This window comes from Ammodytes marinus (assembly GCF_949987685.1).
Source record: "Ammodytes marinus genome assembly, chromosome: 7".
Classification (NCBI taxonomy): Eukaryota; Metazoa; Chordata; class Actinopteri; order Uranoscopiformes; family Ammodytidae; genus Ammodytes; species Ammodytes marinus.
The window spans coordinates 7,556,629-7,582,159 of record NC_137211.1 but is presented as its reverse complement, the minus strand read 5'-3'; the positions used below and the strand labels follow the sequence as shown (position 1 = coordinate 7,582,159).

The 25,531-nt window shown below is 43.1% G+C and overlaps 1 protein-coding gene across 1 annotated transcript; it reads right to left on the bottom strand.

The window, feature by feature from the left end:
• Window positions 1-4,665: 4,665 nt before the first annotated feature.
• nol4la (nucleolar protein 4-like a) lies at window positions 4,666-25,261 on the bottom strand (the record flags this gene model as incomplete). The annotated part of the gene is made up of 11 exons (XM_080031156.1): window positions 4,666-4,880; window positions 5,254-5,440; window positions 5,590-5,706; window positions 6,238-6,426; window positions 7,100-7,285; window positions 7,940-8,220; window positions 9,402-9,537; window positions 12,683-12,792; window positions 14,080-14,191; window positions 16,500-16,655; window positions 24,920-25,261. The coding sequence occupies 11 exons, from the start codon at window positions 25,259-25,261 to the stop codon at window positions 4,666-4,668; spliced, it is 2,031 nt and encodes a 676-aa protein (XP_079887282.1).
• Between the last annotated feature and the right edge of the window lie 270 nt (window positions 25,262-25,531).

Genomic DNA, 25,531 nt, shown 5'->3' with positions numbered 1-25,531 from the left:
TGCAACACTGAAAAAGCGCTATTTTCCAAACAAACACAGGTCCCTCGTTTAGTGATATGTAAGAGAATCTCACCTGGACAGTTTTGCATGAAACATACAAATGAAACAGGTTCAACCTTTTCTTTTGTCTTTTTGTAGCTTCACATATAATAATAAATATCCATACCTATAAACACTCCAAATAAAAATCAAAATATTAAGTCACAGGTACTGGAAAAAGCTCCACTTTTAAATCACAATGTTAAATGTACAAAACGATAGACATCTCATATAAATGTTAATGGTTTTCCATAGAGAATTAACTCTCTCATTTCAGAAGAAATCAGTGGATAAAAACTAAAGTTGGAGATTCAGTATTTCCTGAGGTTTATGGTTTCCCCTTCAAAAGGCCAGGAGAGGGGGATGGCTTTCGTGTTACCGAGGAGATATTACAACAGGTCAAAGTGTACCTTTCATAGTACCAGTCGGGTTAAGGTCAAGGAGTTTTCCCTGACATTACAGCCGGGAAATTAAAATATTCTGAGCACTTAATGTAGCACAATAAATGTACCTACGACCCACCAATCTCCATTCAGGCCACAATAATATTCTAAAACAGTTGATTAAAGTTGTGTTGATCCGTAAGAAATCTTTGCTGGTCCACTTTGAGAAGTTGTGAAGCTCCCTTTTTTTTTTCCTTTTTTTTTTTACCTTTTAAAAATGCTTGAAGCCACAACAACACCAAGCCGACCACAGCCAGTTGCAACGGCAAACTGTGACCATATGAAGTCACACAGAGGTCACATCTGCACTTGATGCAATGAAACAACACACAGAAAAATATCAGGGCAAATGTACACAGATTGGGGAGTTATAGGTGAGGAGGAAAACAAAATTAGCCCGAATAAAACGCAAAACAAAAACTAAAAGTATTCTGAAAAACTGTACATGTAAACATCACACTTTCACTGAGTCCAAAACCAGAAGGGATAAAATACAAAGCTTCACACGGGTTTACAGTACAACCCCCTGCACAGAGCTACAGCCTTGTATCAGTGCAGGAGAGGCAACAATTGAAATAATATAAATAACAATAGAAGTAATACAGACCACAACAAAAATGATAAGTTAAAACAGGCAAAGGTTAAAACCACTTTTGATTTTTTTTTTAACAGTGCTGTACCCACAGAAAAAATAACGGTTTAAAACATCTTGTATCACTCTTTGTACAGCTATACAGTACATTTATCTGACCACGTTAGCAATCCACAAGCTACCAGGGCATTTTTAATCAACACCAATAGATTACATTGTCCAGTCAATACAAAGAGAAAATTCCATTGGGCATTTTAAGTTAAAAAACAAAACGAAAAAACAACAACTTGACAACACGTGGTTGTCGTTGATCACAGTTACTCCAGCAAACAGCTAAAATGTTGCGCAGCGTCGATTTAAGACAGTTTACAAATCTGCAAGCTCAAAGTTTGGTTGTGAAAATGGGACGCGATCTACATGGCATCACTGAGTTAGACATGAAGAGGATATGCTATGGCTGAAGGTTGGAGGAGACCAGGAAGACCTGTGAGGACTCAGGCCCCAGGAACATCTACCAGCGCATCTCTTTGAGTCCAGAGGGGTGTTTCACGAAGCAGTTAAAACAGGATTATTTAAGTATGTCATGAAATGCTGTTACATAAAGAAGGTATAATTAAGTTGGACTATGGAAACTCACCCTTCACATATTGACACGGGTTGCACTTCTTTGCATACTTAATATCTGAGCTCACATCTGTTGTTATTCTAAAATATCAGTCCATATCATATCAATATTATATCCGCTATTAAATGAGCTACAACTACTTTAAATACCTTCAGTCTGCCACTTCTTGCAGATGTAGTAGATGGATTTCAGCATTCCTTTTTTTTTATTGACATTTAAAGAGAGAAGACATGAGGCTACATCCATGCTTTAAACACTTGTATGCCATATGGAGGCTACATACTTGCATAAACCAAGTAACATCATCTAACTGATAACAGCAATAACTGCAATTTTCTTAAAGCCAGGCTTTTCTTCTCCGTTATGAAACACCCCTCAGATTGGTATATACTTTTTTTAGACATCAATAAAGCAGATTTAGAGCGGCTCATCAAACTGTCTTTTGTTACAATCAGTTCTCTATAAGTTTTGAACTGAAGCTGATTTTCCAAACGAGGTAAAGACACCTTCAATTCACTGTGTTATGTCACCTTAATCCTGAGCTATAAAGTGCTTCCAAACTTGCAATAGATAATGGAATTTTAATGTAAATGTAATGCAGCCCATGATGTCATGGTAATGAAATGAGCAATGGGTCATTTAGACTAGAGGCCTGGTGGTGATGAGAAGTTTATGAATGGCGCAGAAGTAGATGCATTCATGATAATAAAAAAAGATTTGTGATAAATACAGAAATATATCTCTCCAAACTTTGACTCATCAATAAGGTGTGAGCCACTATTTTAGTTGCTGCGTGAAGAGTCATTGTCTATGTTAGGAATGTTTTCAGCCTTTAACTTGAATTTCACAGATTGATGTTGTACAAACCGGCTCACTCCACTTTTACACAAACAGAAAGATCAACATACTGTAAACACGGCGGCACTTACATCAACCAAACATAAGAAACACACAACACATACCCGATTGTTTTTGTGCTGAGTGACTATTAAAAGTGTCTGTTGTGAGACTGTGCTCTAGATCTGCTTTGAAAACTTTTGTGTGCCCTCAGACCCCACACACACACACACACACACACGCATTGACACATTTCATTTCATTGACTTCCACTACTAGCCTTAAACAAAGTCTCAAGCCTAAATTTGAATGATTTACATTATAGGGACTTGCATTATGTGCCCAAAAGGAAGGCGAGTCCCCACAATGTGACTGTGTAAACGGGTGTCCTCACAACATGAGTTAAACAAGTATACACACACACACACACACACACACACACACACACACACACACACACACACACACCATAACAGAAAGTTGGGAGAGTAAACTGTGAAGCGATTACATGTTTTTCAAAGATTGTCTCTTGCTTCTTTTCAAACAGTGTGTTTTCAGACATGACGAGTGGAGATGTGAGAAAGAGAGTTTTACACAGCTGAGGTCCGAGGGGGGACAGTACAGACGGACTGAGTTTCTTTTGTCTGAGCAGCCCACACACACACTTACACATACACACACACTTACACACACACACACTGCATCCAGTGAAGCCATATAGATGGTGGTGTGATACTGATCTACTCATTTGACTGTCAGTAATGTATACATGGGAATGCTCAAATGTGCCAGTTTTAACCTAAAAAAAATCTTAAAGAACAATTCCTTCACGAAAACGACCCCAAATATCACTTAGAAGAGTAAAAAGAAGAAAAAAGGACGTGCAACATTAAATCTTAATTTTCTGCCAGGTCCCATTTCATTTTATCACGACGGTTGACTGATCCCACTACATGAAAAGTGCCTCAGTTATGAGATTAGCAATCAAGATCAGTATTCACAACAAACAACATTGAAATTGGCTACAATGCTGCGTGGGATATCGTTTCTTTTTACAACCTGACAGTAACATCAGGAGGAGATTGTGGTAAAGTACACTCCTTTTTGCCTAAAAACGCTTCAGCTAGTCTGAAAAATCATTTCAGTGAGCACTACATTTCTGATTATCTTCGATATTGCACCTTTTTCCACTTAACTCTAAACAATATATTCTCCTTTGTTCCCTGACAGGTGTCTGCGACCTCAATTTGCATACCCATGCTTCCCAAAAAGCCTCCTTTCTTCTTTAAGTAATGAGAAATTGTCTGTGATAGAACTATTCATAACAGAATGACTTAAAATAAAGTCACGTTGGGTCATGAGTCTGTGTCTCTTTGTCACCACATATCAAAGAATCTAGAAATCGTGCCAACAGAGCAGGGCCGAGGTATAGTTCGTTTTGACCGCCAGACTTGATCTATTGGTCAAAATGTCCTGGCGAAAACGTTCAAAAACCATCCAGTTTTTCTTTTACTTTTTCAAAGTCGGTAGCAGTGTAACGTTGACAGGTCAGTGTATTTAGCAGAGATTTAACTATGGGCTTTCAGAAACCAGCGCTCCAGATTTTCGATTCAGACGCCCCGATCAAATCATGCCACTGCACAGCTTATTTTACATTTATGTAAAGATAGAAACAAGGTAATGACACTTAATCACTGCTATTTAAACCATTCATTTATCTGCACAAATTATCCAATGTGGCATAAAGGTCAAAGCTAATTCAAAGTTAACACCTCTGGTACTCCCCTGCGTAGCGATGCAGATAATTTTTTCACATAGCTCATCGCTTCCTGAGACAAATGGCGGTCAAAGTGGTATAAGAATGAACTGAATGGAATGAATGGCTACAGATAACAGGGCACTAAGGTCAAAGTGAACCAAATGCATAAATAAACATTTTCTCTGCCTGTGATGTGGCCCGTTCAAATACATAAACATGTGGGAACAAGTGAAGGCTTCCATACCTGCATGACCCACTGTGCACTGCAGTATCACTTGTGTATTTTTTGTGTCTTTGTGTGCCAGTCTGACCGGATGTGTGTGTGGCCTTTGAGCGGCGGAAATGAACAGGCCTGGTCTAGTTGGGGGATTCAGTTCTGCTGCAGGATCAGGTTTTCCAGCTCGTCTGCGGAGCGGAGCAGGAAGGCAGCAGACTCCCGGTATCCCGCGATCAGCTGGCGCACCGCGGTGACCTCCGGGGGGCTGAGCTGAGCAGAGGCCCCCCCCCCACCGCCACCCTGGCCCTGACTGTTGGCGCTGGAGGAGCAGTTTGGCCCGACTGATTTCATACTCAAGTCTGTGGGACCTACAGAGATGATACATGACAAACATACAACACAATTAGATATATCAGAGAACATGAAAAACACGTCAGGAAGCATCCTTGACCTGAGACATAGCAGTGTCTCAGACAGTTTATATATTCATATCTGACCATGATAGGAGAAGTCTGGAACAAGCAAAGGAATACCTCCCCCATTTAGAGAAGAGCTCAAAATTCTTAAATAAAAGTTGATTCCTTCGCACTGATTTTTTCTATCAAGACAATTTCGGTTTCAAACAAATATCTTGAATATTATGTTCATCCAAATTAAAAAAACAACAAGGTTTTGCCTGAGGTCGTATCTGAGGCTGTACTGAGACTTACTGAGACCAGGCCATTAGCTACAGCTCCTCACCATTGGTTTGTGCAGCGCCAGAGTTCTGCTGGTTGCTGCCGACCGTGCCGTAGCCCCGCAGGTTGTAGTTGAGGCCTCCGTTGGAGTAGAGCTGTTCTTGGGCGAAAGCTGCGCTGGAGATGGCGAACCCTGACGGAGTCATAGAGGCCGGGTCCCTCGAGTTTGTCTTCTCAGTAGTGGGCTCATCCTGTGAGAAATGAAATATGTTCAGGTTTTTGGGCAGAATATGGTTGTTAATGTTGAGCAGTTTGGGCGTTAATGATGCGTAGCCGTCCCAGCACATTCCCAAATCCCCACTGGGGAGAATTGACAAACACCAACTGTTAAGTCATTTACCGGTTGGTAGACATCGAGACGCATCCTCTTGGCAGCGTTTCGTGTTTCGCTATCGCAGGCAGCGGCAAGGATGTTCTCAGCCATGGCGGAGGTGAGGTGAGGAGGTGTTGGTCGAATCTGAGAATCAACGAGAGATTTGATTATTATGAATCAATCAATCACTCAATCAATCAATCAATCAATCAATCAATCAATCAATCATTCTTTATTTAAAGTGCAGAATCACCACGCAACATGTTCCAATACACTTTACAAATAAAATACATAAAAAATAAGCAAGCTGTTAACATAAAAGACATCAAACCAACACACCTAATTATTACATAAATATTAAAAAAGGATGTTAAAAGGCCAAATTTTGTCAATATTGCCTCTTTAACTTAAAATGGGGGAGGGGGTCATTCCATAGATAACGGGCACGTTAAGAAGATGCTGTGAAGCCAAATGATTTTTTTATTAACCGAGGGAATTACCAGGAGACCAGCATTGATAGAGCGCTGAGGGCAAGGCAGTATATATGGGGCAATCAGCTCAGTCAGGTAGGGTGGTGCAAGACCGTGCAAGGCCTTATAAGTTAAATAATGTAAGACAATGCATTTTTTTAGTTGTATGATTGTATGTCGGGTTATGGGGCATATTGTAGCCTACCTCAATGCCGCCTTTTTTCAAGCGGCGACAGGATTTGAGGTAGGTGCGGATACGTTTGCGGGAACGCTCCTGGAACTCTGGGAATTGTCGGCTACAGGACTCGATGATGGCCTGGATCTTCTCCTTGGGCTGTTTGGAGATGGGCACCATGCGGTCCAAATTCTCATCCACGAACAGACGCACAAACATCTGACAGGGAGGCAGGCAGAGGGGGGAGGGGAGAGGGGAGAGAGGGGATGTGGAGCAGAACAAATTTGTGAGGGTGAGGGGTAGAGATGGAGCAAGAGAGAAAGAGAGAGGAAGAGAGAGAGAGCGAGGGGTGTGAGATTTGAAAACAAAAGAGAGGAACAGCAAGGCAGTGGATGGGTGAGCATTAGAGGTATAGGGATAACGAGGGAGGGGGAGGTGATGGAAATGAAATCACTGCTCGTATTCAGGACAATATTTCTAGTGTTTGCTCATCCACTCATGTTTGCATTTTTTTCGCAACTCTGCTGTTTCTGTACGCTTCCATGTTTACCCAGAAGCGCACAGATAGTGATTTCCACAGAATAAATAGGGAATATTGAGATTGTGCCTATATTGTGTTTGGATATAATAATGTACAATAGACATCTAACAGGTCTCTCTTGGGAAGGAGACTATGTGTCTCAATGAGATTACCTGTATAAATAAAGGTTAAATTCAAAAATATTTATACATAGGCTACTCCCTCTTTGATAATTCTCAATACTATATCTACACAGAATATCAATGCTTATACTGTGCCAGGTCTGGCTTATGTCCACTGTATTGTATTTTCTCTATATTCTTTATGTATGAAATCACAATGCAATACTCCTGCAGGTTAGAGGTTACTCACATTGAAGGCTTTGAGTCTCTCGGGGTCCATTCCCTCGGCATCATTGATCTTGTCACTGTCATCGTGGTCGTCATGATCGTCGTCGTCTTCGTCTATTATCTGAGCGCGACCAGAGGTCAAGTCCTCGGCGCTCATGCTCAGCTCAGTCTTCACAGAGTCATAGCTTCCTGAGCTGTAGAGAGGGGACTGCAAACACAAAGAAATACACATTAAAGATTGGACGGACACAATAGATGATGATTAAGGCGAGATACTGCAGGTGAATAGGGTAAAAAATTTACTAAGATAAAATTATGAAACTCTGTAAGATGATTTCTTACATTAAAGCAATTGTGTTGTATTAAAATGTTTGAATAAATAGGCACATTTGGCAATATCTGACCAATTGTCCATACATTTAGATGTTTCATTTTGACAAAATATTACAGATTTTACAAATAAATAAATACTATGTACAGGTCTCGAAAATGCTTTTTTAGCATGTTTTATAAACAAACTGTACCACAAATGTGTTGTTGTTGTTTTATTTTATTTACTGGAAGTGCTTTAGAAGTTGAGGTTTTTGAAAAAAACTAACTTTGAAGAAATTTCCGTTAAAGATGATTGAATAAGAGACATATACACACGCAGTCAGACAAGTTTTAGAAAATATACACCTAAATATACACAATAAACACTTTTCGACCCTTGATTTATGCTACTAGGAAAGAAAAAACATATATCAAAATTGACCAGTGCTTGTTTTTGCCAGCCGTGCCTTGCGTTAAAAAAGACAGTCAACCCCATGAATATGATGAAGCACTGTGTATGTGAAATTATGAACCATTTTTCTGTTCTAACCTTGTTGTTGTACTCTGTCTTGATGGGGTACTTTCTGTTGAGTTCTGCGGGGTAAGCGTTTGGTGGCGAGCTGGCTACGGGCAGCAGTCTGTCGCTCAGATTGACCGGCTGCTGATCTTCTGAGGAGGACGAGGGCGAGGTGGTGCTGAAGTCCATTGGAGCGCTCAGCCCGTTCTCTGTCACCTCCCTGCCATCTGGGGGGTTCCCACCCACAGCTAGCACCTCCGGGTGGGTCAGGGAAGGCAGACCGTTGGCACTGCCGCTCTCCGAAGAGTCGTCATCTGGTAGGAGGGGAGGATGCAGACACAGAGATGAGTGTGTGGATGTTTGTTATCATTTAGCGTGAATGTTAATTTGATTACTTCAATAAGGGACTGTTGCTGTCTTGTATAACAACAGAGTGGGTGTGTAACTACAGGGGGATGGGACACTTCCTGCTTAGTGCTGCGCTTTAGGAAGTGGGTATTGGGGTCAGCTGTCAAGATAAATAAAAGTTAGAGTAGCAGGGGGGAATCTTTGGACTTTGAACAGGGAAGAGAGAGAGACGAGGGTGAGGAGGCAGGCCGTGGGGGAAGGGAGCCTTCAATTCCTGGTGTGGGCAAAATGCAGCTTTTCAACACAGTTTAATAGGATGTGTTTTGTCCTCACCTATGTGTTGTTGACCATATCAATGATGTGCCCTGTTTTCTATTTTATTTTCTACAGTGGTGCATAATCTGTGAAGGTTTATATATCGGCCTTTGTCCTACTTCCCTAAGCCCTGCACCCTGAGAGAGTGGGGTGCACAATGGATTGGGGCTGCTGCGCTGGTGTCCAACCCCCTGTAAGAGTGGATTTATTTGGATTAGTCCACTAAGAACGAGGCAAGCTGTTTCCGGCGAAACACCAAGCTGTACCCTCTCCATGTAATGACTAGAACCAAAGGACCTTCAAGGACCAAAAACAAATACAACCACATACTATGACATTATGCTAATGTTGCTGTGTGCATACTAGTCACAGCGACCCCGTAGTGCCACAACAAATTGCTTAAAAATCAGTGCTTATACCAGATCTGAGATTCTGTGTATGAGGGAGTACTGCACCAAACGCGTACCTATTACCTATTCATGCCATTTTATATACAAAATGCTGCTATTTGGAGTGGTGCAGCAAACCAAGATTTGGTTGTGTTTTATATGCAGTGACAATACACTATCTATCTATCTATCTATCTATCTATCTATCTATCTATCTATCTATCTATCTATCTATCTATCTATCTATCTATCTATCTATCTATCTATCTATCTATCTATCTATCTATCTATCTATCTATCTATCTATCTATCTATCTATCTATCTATCTATTCATCCATCCATCCATCCATCCATCCATCCATCCATCCATCTATCATGCCAGTAACATCAAGGGACCTATTAATACAAGATGGTTGTGTGTCCACAGTCAGTACTGTCTTACCGTCCTCTTCTTTAACTGTCTGGTTGCTGACTCTCTCTCCGTTGGGCGGGCTGGGCTCGGGCGGTGGCGGCTGCTCGGCTGCGACCCATGCGGGCTCAGAGATGTTCATGTCCTCGCTGCTCACCGAACTGTCATCCTGAAGAGACAGTGGCAGAGAAAGAGAGACTGAGGCTGTGTTCCAATACCCATACCTCCCTGCTATTTAATATGGATGTCCCAATTCATGTGGTCAAATGCAGCGTGCTGAAAAATACTATAATATCATCACCGGATGCTCTACAACATCCGGTGATGATTTTGAGTGAGTTCCAGCATGCTTCTGGCCATTCTGACCGACAGCGGAAGTTAGGTCACATTGATAGAGCCTCCAAGCGACAACAACCTGTGATGTGACGTATACATAAGCAAGAGGCCAGTTCTAGGCGAGATGTTATGATGATATAAATAAGTAAAAGTATGTCCCAATTATAGGCCTACTGCATGCAAACTACGTCCATTTTATAGTCAGCTGTGTAGAATAGTAAAAAGAAAGATAATGGGTTTTGGAACGTGGGGCAAAAGACAGGGGAAAGAAACCTGGATAGGCAGAGGGGATTGACTGCTGAGATCATTTCACTTTTGACAGCAACTTCCAAGTTTCCTACTCGTCCCCTGAAGATACAGGGTGGAAATGTGAAAAATATCTTGTCTATTCGGCTATTTAAGGAAAAGTCCGCCCTTTTTTTGTTTTCACAGAAATGTATAATAACACTGACATGCCCTTACATACATTGAAAGCGATATTTGTAACCATATGTTCCTCTCTGAAAGGTCAGTCAGTGTAAGGGATGGAGGACAAAATCCACTTCTTATGCATTTTAAAATGTGTTATATCTTACAGTATATGAGGCTTGCCAGTCTGAGATAGACAAATCCAGTAGGTAGCTTCCAAAGTTACAGTGTTTTTAACATGGAATTCCATCGACAGTATTCCTTTGTATTCGTCTAAGCTTCAGCTGAACTTCAAATTGCATTTTTTAACATAATGGGGACTGTAGTGACTGTAGTTTTTGTCCACATTGAAAGTGCTTTGGGAATAAATCTCTTTGAGGCCGGTTTGAAGAGGAGGAAAACTTACAGCAAACAATTACACTTTCAATAAGCATTTATGACTTGAGACTTAAACTTTAATGGACAATTTCATTATTTCATTCCTACTTAAATCTGCTGAAATCTGGCAGCATTAAAAAAGAGAAAATCCAGGAGGTTCCCTGTAAAGTAGTATGTTTCTTGAAGCATAGCTATTTTCAACTCTGCTGCGTTCAGACCCTAAAGATGTTTGTTGTAGCGTAACACATGTATGAACAAACCACGGGGGTTAGGATTAGCAAAGGAGAGCGGAATAATCTCACAAACTATTCAAAGGCTGCCCTGAGCTTTGGCTTCAAACTGCAGAAAACAAATCTAATCAAATCAAATCAGTTTTATTTGTATAGCTCAAAATCACAAATAGACATTTGCCTCAGTGGGCTTTACATTCCATACAATATGACACCCTGCCCAGGAAAACACATCATCAGTTGAACAGCCATAACCATAACCGCACTTCAGACCAATGCTAAGCTTCAGCGAGGTACGCGGGCTGGTTTACTTCACACTAACACCCACGGTGACTCCTCTTTGGCCTATGTGCACGCCGCCATGTGCCAGCTGGCAGAAGGGGGCATAAACTACAACTGTCTGATGGAAACAGAGCAGAAATACATGTCGTCACTATGTCGTTTCCACCCAAACGAGCAAACAAATAGGTCTAAACTCCTGGGAACGTTCATATCCGTAAAGAGGTTTGAGGTGGACCAAAATGCTCAGTGACAGCTCCATTAGGTACCAAGTGAGCAATGTAGCATTAAAGAGGGAGAGACAGACTTTAACTCCAGTTTATATGTTGTTGGAAATGTGGCATCATTAATGTGTCTACTTAAGGGAAGTATATAATTGATTTAAAACAAGGGGATTTACTTTTAAGTTTGAGACGATTTTCATTAGAGTTTACACTGAATAAAGTTGAAGCGCTTACTGGCCTTTAAATCAAAATACACAACACAAAGTTTGTCTTCAGAAGCTGATAGAACTTATAGGATAGAACAAATCTTCCAGCAACTTTTGGAAATCGTTTTTTTGTGTACAGTACAACTGAAACAATTAGCCAATCCACAAACAAACATGCAACATTTTTGATATTTTGAAACATTCAGTGGTTAAAACATTTCTCATCGTTGTCGTATGTGTTCTTATACTAAATATCATTAGTGCAGACAAAACAAACAATCTGTCGACTTCCGTTGTCAATGATCATCATTCACAGCCCTATTGTAGTGGTGTTTTTATAAATAGGCCTGTATCCAAAGAAAATGGCCAAACTGAGGTGTGTTACAGTGAAAATGTTTGGTAAAAAAGGACAGAAACAAATCCTTAACCCAGGCCACCTTTTTTTAAATGTATCTACATAGTTTTTCCTCTCTCCCACGTGTCAAAGAGGAAGGCAAAGTTGAACTGTAACAATCACCAACACAACAACATGCAAACAGTTAGGAAGAAAACACCTTCTCTGTAAATAGAACAACCCTGCTGCTTTCAAACTGTTCTCTTAACCAGCGAATCAGAGATGCCGTAAGGAAGAAATTACTTCAGCAACCGAAATAACCCTCTGTGATGGTTAATTATTAAACTGTTGGCCTGTTCCTTTCGTTCCCAGTCTGCTCACACAGATGCGACCAACAGTCCGAACAGCATTTGTTAATTTGTACTCACCCACAAAACACAGCCTGGGTCATTGTTCCGGATAATCCTAATTATGCGCGAGTGAGGTCGGCATTATCATCATCAAGTACCGCTCCCTGCACTTTAGTGACAGTGGTTTCTGAGTGTTCCTGTCAGAGCCAGATTGGGGAGGGGTCTCACTGGTGACGTCAGCCCGCACAGAAGATTAACTAATCCTCATTTCACACAGAGCTCCTCCTCCCAGCAGGACCTCTGATTGTTCATTACTGAATGAACTTATTTATTTAATTTAAGAAGAGGAAGGATATCTTATTGTGCCAGCACAAAGCGTTTCTCCCTACAGCCTCTGTAAGACTTAATAGTAATACAACCAGAGGATTTGTGGAGTCTAATACAATTAAGTTGGAAAAAAGCAGGATCTTTACTGAGGCTGATTTTCTAATTAATCCATCGGAATGCTTAGTATCTGGGCCCATGCCACATAAACATATACAGTTCACTTGCAGAAAAAAGGCCCTTACCCTCTCATTGGCGGTCATGCACTGCAGTTTCATTTGCTTCAGGTAGGTGGCAGTAAGGGGCATGTTGTAATCAATGAGGTCCGGGGCCAGAGAGGTTGGTCTGTCATTTTCTGACAAAGGAAGAAAAGAAAAAGAAAACAGTTACAAAATAATGCAAACAATAAATGGATCATGACCAAAAGTAGTATCTTACTTGGGTATATTTCCTACTCTGCTAATTCATACTTGAACCCCACTACTACACTAATGATGATAATGTATCAAATGTATTTATTTATTTATGTATTTAATTCATCAAATTTATTATTAATTATTTTTATTGTGTGACACACACATACTCATAAAAGTGCTCTACAACTCAAGTCTGATTCGGACAGTGTGATTGTTTGATTGATTGATAAACTGCATATGTTTTATTACTGTTGTTAACATCGGGTCAGATTAGATTCCATTGTGAGTTCATCATTGTATTTGTCAGGGGGACAAGATATCAATATATCAATATCTGTCGCCACCTTGGACAAAATTGAGAACTGCGCTGCCCCTCAACCCCCATACGAATCTAAAAATGTGCGCATCATGTGTTCAGGTTTTGACTGAGTTGAGGCTATGGGATGTCTTGTAAATTGTAGACCAAACTGCCATAACAAGCTTATAGTTGTTTTATTTATTTATTAATTTGAAAACCTCTGTTCTACATTAAATAAAAGTACTCCCTTTGTAAGGAAAGCAATAACACAGATACATTACTTGAGTGAGGAAGAATTGTTGCAATTTCCTGCAAAAAGAGGATTCCAAGTGGTGGCATTAACTGTATTTAACACTTGACATGAACAAAGTTGCTGAGAGCTGCCTGAAATCTCCACATCGGCCACTAGAGGGACTCCGAGATCATTTTAGTGGGTTGACACGACCCGGGAGAAGTGGTCCCCTTGAGTCTTTGTTACAATCATGTTCATGATGGATATAAACAATGTGTTTTATTAATGAACGTTGGATGCAAAAACTCTTCAAAGTACGCACGCCTAAGATCATATCAGCTCCTGTTTAGTGTCTGACAGGACAACACGTAGCTACCACGTCAGTCACTCACATGTCGACCACAAATGTAACTTCTTTATCATATGTGAAAAACAAAATATATATTTTTTTTAATGAAATGATGAAATTATTTGGGAAAATCTGACAGCATTAATATCTGGCTGTTGCTGTAGAAGACTGATAGGATTCTAACATTTCAGCGTGCATTGCAACACAGTAATTAACCCTTTTTCATGTCAGTGTGTCAAAAGATCTGAGCGTTATCCACTCTTAAAGGTTAATCTAAAAAATAGCATATGAGTTAATGATGTCTCCAGAATTAGCCAGCCATCCACAGGTCAGATTCGTGCCATTACCTTTGAACTCGGCGGTGCTGGGGTTGATGTGCATCCTCTTCTGACACTCTCCACAGCTCATTAGGAAGCGAGTCACCGCCTCTCGGGGCAGAAAGGCGTAGGTCTCCGCTATCTGTGCCGGGGCAGTGAGCAGAAGGAGAGGGGGGTAAAACATGGCAGCACCGTCAAGGAATAAGGGTTTTCAGCATCCCCTCCCCCCTTTTTTAAAATTGATTTATTTTATGTTTTCATTTTTAGAACTTTTTATTTGATTTTATTGTGTTAGTATTAAGGTAATTGTATTAATCATTTACGGAGGGATGTATGTCATCTGTGGAAACTGATCTTGAATATTGCAACTCATGATGCGTTTCTAAGTTTTTCATATGTAACATCTATGAACCTACTCTTGGCATATATGCCATTGGCATAGCAAACATGTAGCAAAAGGTAAAGAAATGCAACTTGTAATGTATAGTTTGTGTATATCTGATTTAAACTATGCTGTGCAAGGCTAGTGTTGAGATCATCTGTCTACACACGTTTATGTACTGTATGTGAATGTGTTTAGTTGAGGGGAATGTATCACGTCAAGTGTATTTGTTTAAGAAGAACATAAAACCTTTTTTTTAAATGGCAGTGGATATGTCTTAACCCAAACTGAGAGCAGGTGTTTTTTTCATTTGTTTGTTTTTATTTGTACCGTCCATGTGTGAAACTTTGGGGTCAGTGATTATGTGTTATCTGGATGTGACATGAGGAGGAGTCCTCCCTGCAGGCGAACTCTCATGCCTTCGGATGGCCTAATTCCAGCGGCAGCCGTCCTGCACATATTTCTGCGTTGATACTCTCAAACGCACAAGTGGTGTCCGCCATTTTTTTTTCTTCTCCGTCCCTCGTCCTGCTCTATCAGGTCCCGTTGACTCATATCTGCACCTCTCTCTCTCTCGTGCTCAGCCATTCTCTGTTTGTCCCTGCTGCGGTGCCACCCTCCCCTCTTCACCCCCCTGGCGTTTCCCTGTAAAATGCGACCTTCACGTGACCATGGAGAGGCAGCAGGGGTGCCCACCCCCACCGGCCCAACGCTACCATCACCACTGCCACTGCGCCCCATCCCCTCTGCACAACCCCACCCACCCAACCCCCCACCTCCATGCCCCTCACGGCCCCTTGAGGCAGCTGAGAGGGAAAGGCCACCCAGAGGAGCGTGTACCTCCCAGAAGGCCACAGTGACAGTTCCATATTATGCCCTGCCCCACTGATGCTGCCTCCTCAAAAGGGTACACTCTATGAGACGTGACAGGACCTCTCTACAGGGCAAGAGGAGCTGGCTCTAACAATTTTTTTTCTTTATTTTTTTACAAGTTCCTGGGGCACGGGGGCAAAGGCGAGGAGGGGTACCAAAATCTACTTCTACTAATCCCCCCTAACACTGCACTGAAGCGGCATTCAGAGCACCACACCTTGGTTTTCTAACGTAAACTCATCCAATGTCTTTGTTCAAGAGACACATTCACAAGGGCTTTTATTTTCCTGCTAAAGGTGGCTATTTGTTCCCTTGGTAACTCCAGATGCTAAAAATGATACATGATGTTCCCTGAGCTGAGAAGTGAAACGTCTTTTACGGGAATGAAAAATAGGTCCCTGGGTGTTAAACATGCCTTTAGTTGGACGTTTTGTCCCACTGAAAAGAATACTGACCTCACTTTGGGCCCATTTTGTCCAAATAAATGAATCCAACTAGGATATTTTAAGCTCACTGCAGCTGTGGGACACTTTTCACACAAAGGAGAAGGACAGGTTGTCTGCACACTGTAATTTGTAGGCTACCAAAACAAAATAGTCTTTTATTGACTATTCAACGGTTTGTCGGGCTCAGCCTCACATCCATGTTCCAAAAAGCAGAATTTACTAAATAAACAAAGAAATAACAGCTCCATCTACAAATAAGATGAAACATGATATCTTTATATTGTATGCATGTTTCCCCTCTTCATAAAAAGCAGATGCTGGCAGCTCTGCGAGGTAGACTTAGGGACAGCAATGCTTAATGTAAATGCTAGCCTGATAACATACGCACTCTGACAATGCTAATTGTACTGATATTTAGCAGGTATAATGTTCACCATGTTCACCGTCAGTTTAACATGTTAGCATGCTAACAGCTGATTATAGCTGGGATCCTCATGAGTTTACAGGTATTTGGTCAAAAATTTAATTATTGCACAAATGGAACCTTTGACCTGCTGGTTGTGCTAGATGAAAATTCAGAAGATCAGCAAAGCTATAAGTATGTATCTATCTGGCGACAATGTAATGTCTGACCAAATGTTTGGCTTGTAATGCAATGACTATATTGATCTCTTAAGTATAAATAAATGCTGAGAGCAGAGCTAATAATGTTAACAGAAACCTTGAGGCACCTGTTTGGATATACCCACCGCTTTGTAGGTCTTCTTCTGTCCCGCATGTTTGGGTGCTCTGCCAGGGTCGGCGCCCATCTCCACATGCATGGCATAGATGATGTCAAAGAAGTCTTCTACCACGGCAACGCGCTTCAGGGAGGAGTTGTCCTGGGCCGAGTTCCCATCCGAACACTGAAACACAGACAGAGAATTGGGTTTAGTTTAACGTCCTGCCTCAGGATAACAGAGAGGAAGTGTGTGTTGTATCATCTCTAGGGGAGGATGTCAGATGCTACAGCTGGAAATGGAGATGGTTGTGAAGTGAAGTGAACAGGATCTTTAAGGAACATGAGTCTTAAGTCATGTGGTGACAGACACTAATACACAAAAAATAAATAAATAAATTGAAACAACCGGTCTTCTTTTGACACGTTAAATGTCTCTATCAGGTGGACAAGTCTCTGCCCGGTTGGGTCAACAACCATCACCTCATCGCTGTTCTGTTTAAAAATAACACCAAAGACACTGTGCAGGACCAACAGTCCCTCCTACCGCCACCTCTGGCCACCATGTGTGTTGACCCTGTCGCCATAGAAACTGCCACTGATTTCTCCCGGGCAGGTGTGCTGGGCAAAGAGGTCATATGACATACAAGTGGGATCGCTACACCGGCCCCCATCTGCAGCAGCACCACATGGGGCTTTCCTCTCCTCCTCTCCCTACAGCCTCCATCTTTGTCTCTTTACAAACACTCAACACTTTGCATCTTCCACAAGATCTGATCTTTGCATTTCTGCCACTTCTGGTATTTTAAAGAGCTCCGACAAGCAGAGAAATGGGCGGAGAAAATGGATTTAGGCATTTATCTAGTTTTTCACGGGCCTACCTCTTCCACACATAGGATAGGAGACAAGCTCTGACATTTTGTCAAGATGAGGTTCAAGGTGGGGATTGATCTTTTCTTGTTTGAGTGAGAGGAGAGTCCCGAGTTCAAAAAGTTGTCCCCCTGGCACTGAGGATTCACACTTTTTTCCTCCCCCTCGCTCCTCTCCATGACATTTCTGCACAGTTCCAAGGATCTGACATTTCATTTTTTTCGTTTTCAACCAACTGTACCTGCCTCCATGTTTTCATCCCCCATACCTCTCTGTCCCATCTTTCTTTCTTTCTTTTCTTTCTTTCTTACCCCCCCCCCCCCCTCTCGTACTCCTCCTCTTCCCTCTCCTTGCTCCTGCTCTCCCAAGTGCGAGGTAATGATCGTTGCCATGGCAACTAAAACCAGCTCACAGAGCCGGTTTGTTTTAATCCGGCCCCTCTCCCTATCTCTCTCTTTCTCTCTCTCTCCCACTCCTCCTTTCTTTCCAGCCACTCTCCCCCTGTCAGCATGGGCCAAATGTAATGGTAATAAATGAAATAATAGCGATCCTCCACCTCATCATCACAGTTGTAATCTATCGCACCCTTAGATGTATCATCATCATTCCCCTGGTGACATCACCGCTGCTGCTGCTCGGGACAATAGTGTCAGGTCCATTCACGCTGGATTTAGATAATCTCATACCACTGTGGGGTGTGCAGTGCACCCACACCAATGCTGCTGCATTCTCCATGAATTCTCCCCCCAACAAAATATCCAACATAAACACCGGATATTCTGCTGGGGGATGAATTCTGCTACCTGCAATCCAACCTGAGGAGACACACATAAGGGCCTATAAAACACAGCAGCCAGCCAGTGTTGGACTTGAGGTTGTAATGGCTAATTTTGCTAGAGTCTAAGAATCTAAGAACGATATTTGTAATGCTTTTGTGCAGGACTGCAACTATTATTTTCATTGTAGGTTATTTGCTTGTTTAAGTCAGAAAAAATGCCCCAGTTGACTTCAAAATGTCTTCAAATGACTTATAGGCCAAAAACAGGGCGAGATTTAAAGACATTCGTAAGCATAGGGTGAAAGGGCACATTTGAGATGCTGGAACTCCGGATTGTTTTGCATGTATCCCTAAAAACAACTCAAATGATTAATACAATGTCTACCATTCCTCAAGTAAGAACTTGCAGGAAAGACGGCCCGTCAGTGCTTCTACCTGAAGGCTTTCCTGGGCTCCTCTGTAGCCTACCGATAAGCTCTTTAGTTTCCAAAGACAAGTCAACAGGGAGTTAAACATTCACCTCTGAACACGTCGTGCTCTGAGTGTGTGTGCCATGTGTGTTTAAGTGCAGTAGGCTACATGTCTACTGGACGGAGCCTGTAGCTGAAGCATCTCAGAGGAGAACAGCTGTTGAGCGGCTCCGTAGATATTCGGTCTCATCAGCAGCGTGTCGTTTTAAAGAGCCAAGGAGACATGTCAGCATCCCCTATAATCGCCAACAACACCACACACACACACACAAACAAAAACAACTCTCCCTCTCCTTTCGCCTCCTTCTCTCTATCTTCCTAATCCCGGAGGACTTTGCTCTCCCCTGCCACTGTACAACCAGCCCCCATCCCCGTGCGCGCTCTCCCTGTCCCGCACCAAACCGCTCTGTTGCTAGGAGACTGGAGGGGTTGAGTCGGCCGCCCCCACCCCCGCTGGCAGTCACACACTGTATCAGAGCAGAGTGGCTGCCGAGGGGAGACAGAGGAGCAGTCCTGCACACAGGCAGGTCAGGAGGAGGAGGGGGGGGGGTTCATAGGGAAGCAGCAGGGTCACAAAGACAGCCCCGCGAAGATAGCAGGGATAGTATATCGCACATCAAATTAGCTCCATCGGAGAGCGGATGTTCACTAACAAAAAACAAACAAAAAAATCTCATTTTAGCTGCGCACTTAACTTTAAAATCTGAGCCACGGTGTGACATACACATGAAGATGGTGTTGTTATATTTATTACATGCTAGAATAAGTAGCTTAAGTAGTGGCGGCAGTGATGTGAGCTCAGGAACTTGTGTGTGTGTGTGTGTGTGTGTGTGTGTGTGTGTGTGTGTGTGTGTGTGTGTGTGTGTGTGTGTGTGTGCGTGTGTGTGTGTGTGTGTGTGTGTGTGTGTGTGTGTGTGTGTGTGTGTGTGTGTGTGTGTGTGTCTGTGCGTGTGTGTGTGTGTGTGTGCACGCCAAGCAAGTAGGGAGTAAAGCTGGCTGTGTCAACAATACTCATGACTCAGATTATCTCACTGCAGATGTGACAACAGGTCATCTTTTAAAGCCCCATCTCCCCTCTGTAAATCTATCATCTGGCTAATGGACACGTAAAAGGAACAACCCTTGTTTCTTGTGTATGAGTGTGTGTTTGTGTGTGAGCGTGTGCGAGTGTGTGTGTGTGTGTGTGTGTGTGTGTGTGTGTGTGTGTGTGTGTGTGTGAGCGTGTGCCTGTGTGTGTGTGTGTGTGGTGTGTGTGTGTGTGCGTGTGTGTGTGTGTGTGTGTGTGCACGCTCCTAGGGGAAGATAAAGGCTTATATGACAAGAAAAGGGATAAAACAAGACTATTACTTCCACAGTGCCCTAATTTTTTTCTTAAATAAACCCCATCCCATCCCATTCTATTTCTTTTCATTTCTCTACCATCCTCCTCTCTGTCTCAATTATAAAAGCCCCGTCATTAAATCCACATTAGGTGAACCGAGCTCTAACCCTCTGTCCGACGTCCATGCATGAGTGTGTGTGTGTGTGTCTTTTTCCTTCTCGCCTGCTCCAATGATGAACATTATTTGAAAGAGTGTGTGACATCCTGAATATCCCACGAGCTGGAGACACAGACGGCCCCACCGGCCCTCCAGACTGGCACTGTTGACGTTCCAGTCACTGACTCAAAATGGTATGCAAATGACTCGCACATACATCATCCCATCCTCGAGTTCGTTTCACCATTTTCAGGCTATTATCATACTGTCCCACTTCGTTAAACGGTGGCCTTGCGAAGGTATTAAGAAAAATGACAGTATAGCCGTGTGGTAGGAAGATTATTGCCGTCTTAAAGAGTCTGCGTGTGTGCGTGTGTGTGTGCGTGTGTGTGTGTGTGCGTGTGTGTGTGTGTGTGTGTGTGTGTGTGTGTGTGTGTGTGTGTGTGTGCGCGCGGAGCAGAACTCCCACACAGGGGGGAGGCCCCCGGGCCAGTTAAAAATGGTGTTAATTTCTCCTCCTATGGGAAAGCAAAGAACGGTCTCTCCATGGCAACAGAGAGGGTGCTGTAGGGAGGAAACACAGAGCATGCGATCAGCGACCCCCTCTTTGTACGAGCACATGCACAAAAACTACTACATACGTGCAGTTGGATGGATTTCGCCACCTTTTTACGGTACATCACAGTCACAGAGGCATCTGAAATGAACTCGTATTGACATGAACCAATATATTTCTGGTTTGACAAAGACGTGTTCTCCAGACTCAAACACACACAGATCCACCTTTTCAAGCACTAGATGATCAAGTCAGTGATCGGGCCCATCTGAGAAGAGCACGACGAAGTGATTCTTGTTTGGGGCTGAGAGCGTTTACCGTTTGAACCCACGAGTGTCAGCCCATGTGTTGTCTCTTTAATGAGCGGTGCCAGAGAGGGGACGAAACAAAACGAAAATGGAAAAAAAAATCACAAAAGCAAGAGATCCTCTATGCAAAAATATAATTAATGCAAATGCTGCTGTATAATGGGGCCTGCATTCTTTTGACTCTGTGGCCCTTCCCACAAAAGATGAGCTCTCAGGGGATATGTGGACTAATTAATCAGATAATAATGATGTTCCTCTTCCCGTCTCACGGTGAGGGCATAAACATTTAGGGGCCCATTTTCCAAGACACAGATTTTGAATTTGTGGTTTCTGCTTACTGCACGAGGAGAGGACGTCCCAAGGAAAACCTTTGTTATCCTCTTTTCAAAAAATCCTCTTTCCATCTCTTGCTCAGTTCACTCTGATCCTGCCCTGGCAGTTATTTTTTCTTAGGTGAATCTGCAGATATTTCTTAATTAATCAATTATATATTTGTCGATAAAATGTCAGAATATACTGACAAAGAAGCCTTCATAACTTCGTACATCCAGAGTGGGCTCTTCAAATGTCATGTGTTATCTGATAGAAATACAAAAATATTCAGTTTGCTGTAATAAATAATAAAGAAAAGCTGGCAAATCCTCAAATATGAGTGGCTTCAACCAAAACATTTTTGTAAATTGGCTAAAACATTTATTTAATTATCAAAATAGTTGCAGATCACACAGCTGCAGCGATAAAATGATTATAATCGATTTGTTGATGGACAGAAGATAATTAATAATTAATAGTCAATTTGATATATTTGGGTTTTGGACTGTAGGTCTGACAAAACAAGTTTTGAGCTGCCAGTTCATTTTATACTGTTTGACTTTGAATCCTTATTTCTGGTCTGGGATATTGTAAATAACAGTTTTTGGAGAAAGAATGCATGATTCAACTCTCACTTTTAAACATCATGTGAATTGTTTTCTGAGCTGTTACATGTAGACTTGTGTGTATGTGTGTGTGTGTGTGTGTGTGTGTGTGTGTGTGTGTGTGTGTGTGTGTGTGTGTATTCTTGTGTGTGTTGGGCCATGTCCACCAAAACCTATTTCTGAGAGATGAACAGGGATATTTACAGATTTCAGTTGGCATGGCAACAAAAAGCAACAGTTCGCAGTACTTGAAATTTTTTCACTACAATGCCCGTGTCGACGTTTAAGCGTTTCTTTAGTAACTGGCTGCTCTCTGACTCCTCTCGTCTCGGGGAAAGCTCGCTCAGTGTGCAATTCTCCGGCGCATCTCTGAGTCTGTTTCTGGTCCTATTCCCCTCCTCCTCTGGAGCATCCTCTAATCAGGACATAATGAGAGCTAAACGAGGTTGCATCTCCACACTGCCGGATTCTGTCAGCACTGCAAGGGGCTGTGCAGAGAGAGGGCGAGAAAACACGGGCTGCGGGACAAAGATGGACACAGAGAAAACACACAAGAGAAAATAATTCTGTGTCCGCCTTGAAGAGAAAGACCTCAGTGGGTCTGTACTACTGTGCCCTGCCTCTCTGTCCCGTCACACACTGAAGCCGCCTTGTATGCTTCACTGACACATAGAAGAGACCTTCTCTGTCTGCACATCATCCACCATGCGTTCCCTCCCCCCATGCAGCCTCCCGTCATTTAGCCCCATGCCTGCCCCCATACAGAAACTTGGCACTCCCTGGGAGCAGCTGCAGCGGGGCATCCAATGCTGGAGCTCCAGTGACACGCCCCCGGCCCTGCAGCCGTACGAGGAGGCAGTGACCATTGTGTGTGCGTGTTTGTGCGTCGGCTCGTGTGCGTGTCACTTCTCCAATGGCCCAGGACGGCCTATTTATAAAGCCTACGACGGCTGAATAAAAAATATGCAATGCTGCCTTCCTCAGTCAAATGCTTATGAATTGGTTGATTTGTTGCTTCTGACTCATCATTAGAAGAAGCTAGTGTTGGCTGATGTGTTGTTTGTTGTTTAAATTTCCCAAGTGGAGCTGAGTCACGGGTAGGGTTCCCTGTGCTTTGCGATATAAACTACAAAGCGTGTGCTCTCCTCTATAATAAGCTGCTGGCTTCACTTTTTCAGAAAGTCTTTCTCAACCTCTCTGAAAGGTTTAGCGTGACCTCAGATAATTATTACAGCTCTGTCGTGGTTGGACCGGCCTCAGAGATATCAGGCTGACCTAGACAATGTTGTATTTAAGTGTTATATTTAAACTTAAATATATTGGACAGGAATACACATCAGTAATACATATAAGAATGTATAACAAGAAATGACAAGAGCCACAGACAAAAGCTAATCAACATGACAGTTCAGGCACCATCTGCACCTGCAGAGGCAGACCACACCTGCCCTCCTGCCCACAGGGGGAAACATAATATTGAGTGGGGATTAGAGGACTTTTGTAAAGGCAGTTGGCCTCAATCTTATTGTGCATTCACACAGGTAGAACACCTGTGGAGGGATCAATGCTTTTCAGCCAGAAATCAAAGTATTCAATCTCCTGTCAGAGCCAATATCTGCTGGAGTTTTTAACAGAACATGTGTCTCTGAGCTCCAGAGACTCTGTCCCAGCAGAGCGGGTGGGGGAGATTATTCCCTGAAGGCGCTCTTTTAAAATGGTGGTTGTCTCCGTGCTGGAACAGTATAGGCCCAAAAGGCCATACAGACATGGGCGCGCGTGCACATGCGCACGCGCACAAAAAGAGAGCTCGGGGGGCACTGCTGACAGTTCACAATGAACATGTTTATCTTGGCACTCCGTAAAAAAGAACTTGTGGTTTAACCCTTAATGCACCTGCAGCCTCAGTAACAGCACCGCGGGACGTATTGTTACCTGACTTCCATTACACCCCACCGTCCAGAGACATGCACTAGTGGAGTCTGAGCACCAAGTGTGGGCGTATGTCGCTATCAGTCCCGAGCAGACCCTTTTGTTTCCGCCACAGAGCCTCACGTGCTCAACAATTACGCACGGCTGCCACCCTGTATCAAATTTCTAATATTTTTTTTTCACATAGTTCACCTGCAAAGACAGTCCAAAACGGGATTGTCGAGTTTATTGCCGGAACATGCACAATAAAAATGCGGCAGAGACACACTCCCCTGGACTACACAGGTGTTGCCAGAGCAACGAGTGCCTGCGAGCTGATCCGCATCCTACCCAGGACAATGAAAAGTGGGGTGCAAACCCCGAGACTGCCACTCAATCATATTGAAATGAAAAAGAAAGACAGATGTTTGAGTATTTTTTTGGGATAATATCTTTGCTCTTTAAAAGGAAGCCAAATCAATCTTCCCGACGCGCGGACTCGCTCCCTTTTGCTCGGTTTAGATGGGACAGTCGAGGGCGCGAGCCCATTAGATGAAACGCTGACAATTAAAATCTGCAGAACCCCAAAGCACAGAGGTAGATCTGAATTGTTCTTAGTTTGCACTAATCGTCTGTAGTCCCTTAAGGAGCACACCGGGGCACCCTGACATAACCGACCCGCCAACATGCCGTTGCATCCACGCGCGCGCTCGCACAGCATCACCATATCGGGCTACACGAGACCATAACAACACTGTTCAAACTAAATGATGTCAATAGTCAATTATCTCGTGCTTTGCACCAGGCAGGGAGCGTGCCGCGGACAGGACTTCAACCTCACTGGCGAGATGGCTATGCATGATAGCCACCTCTTATGATTGCGATTGCCAGGAGGCACCGGCGTTGCTATGGCAGCAAGGGATGAGAGTAGGGCTGCTCTGGTTGGGATGTGGACAAAGTGAAGCTTTATGAGGAAAGACGAGGGCGAGCCGGGACGACAAAAACATTATAAGTTATCAATTAATTTATGTTACAGATACATTTGTTTGTGGCCTGAAATAATTACAACTTATAAACGGCTACGGGACATCTCGTGCGCGTGCACACGCATGCTCTCCCTCTGTGCCACGTAGATCACACACACACTACACGCAGAAACACTTTACCGTAGACTTGACCGGGACATATAGGACGGGTTTCCCTGGGGCTCCTTTCTTGTTGTGCTCTCCCAAAACGTTGGTCCCGACCTGAAATCCTTTAGACTTCACCCAAAATTTGAATTTGGCGTTGATGTGGCTGTTGTCGATATAAACGCCCTCCGACTCGTCGTTTTGCAACAGTGTCTGCATGATTTTGTTATATTTTCGCCGAGTGACGGTCTTTGTTTTACCGGAGTCTCCATAAGTCCGGAGACACCAGTCCTGAAATTCACTGAACATCTCCGCCTCTAACACGACCGGACTCCGGCTCCTTTTGGGCGCATCCACGCACGCCTTCTTCGTTGCCATCGTTCCCTCTGTCCCTCTCTCTCTCTCTCTCTCTCTCTCTCTCGCTCTCTCTCTCTCTGTCTGTGCGCCTGAAACCGTTCAAACAGCCCAGGCTAATAAAGAAAATACTTTAACGGGATGATTCTCCTCCTCTTCTCCTGGCTGTCCCGCGTCCAGTAGTCTTGTTTGGGGTTTCAGGACGTTGTCTCTCCGCGGTTCCTCAGTTAAAGTGACCCGAACAGTGGCACACCTGTTTGCAGAGGAGCAGTGCTGTCCCGAACCGCAGCGGTG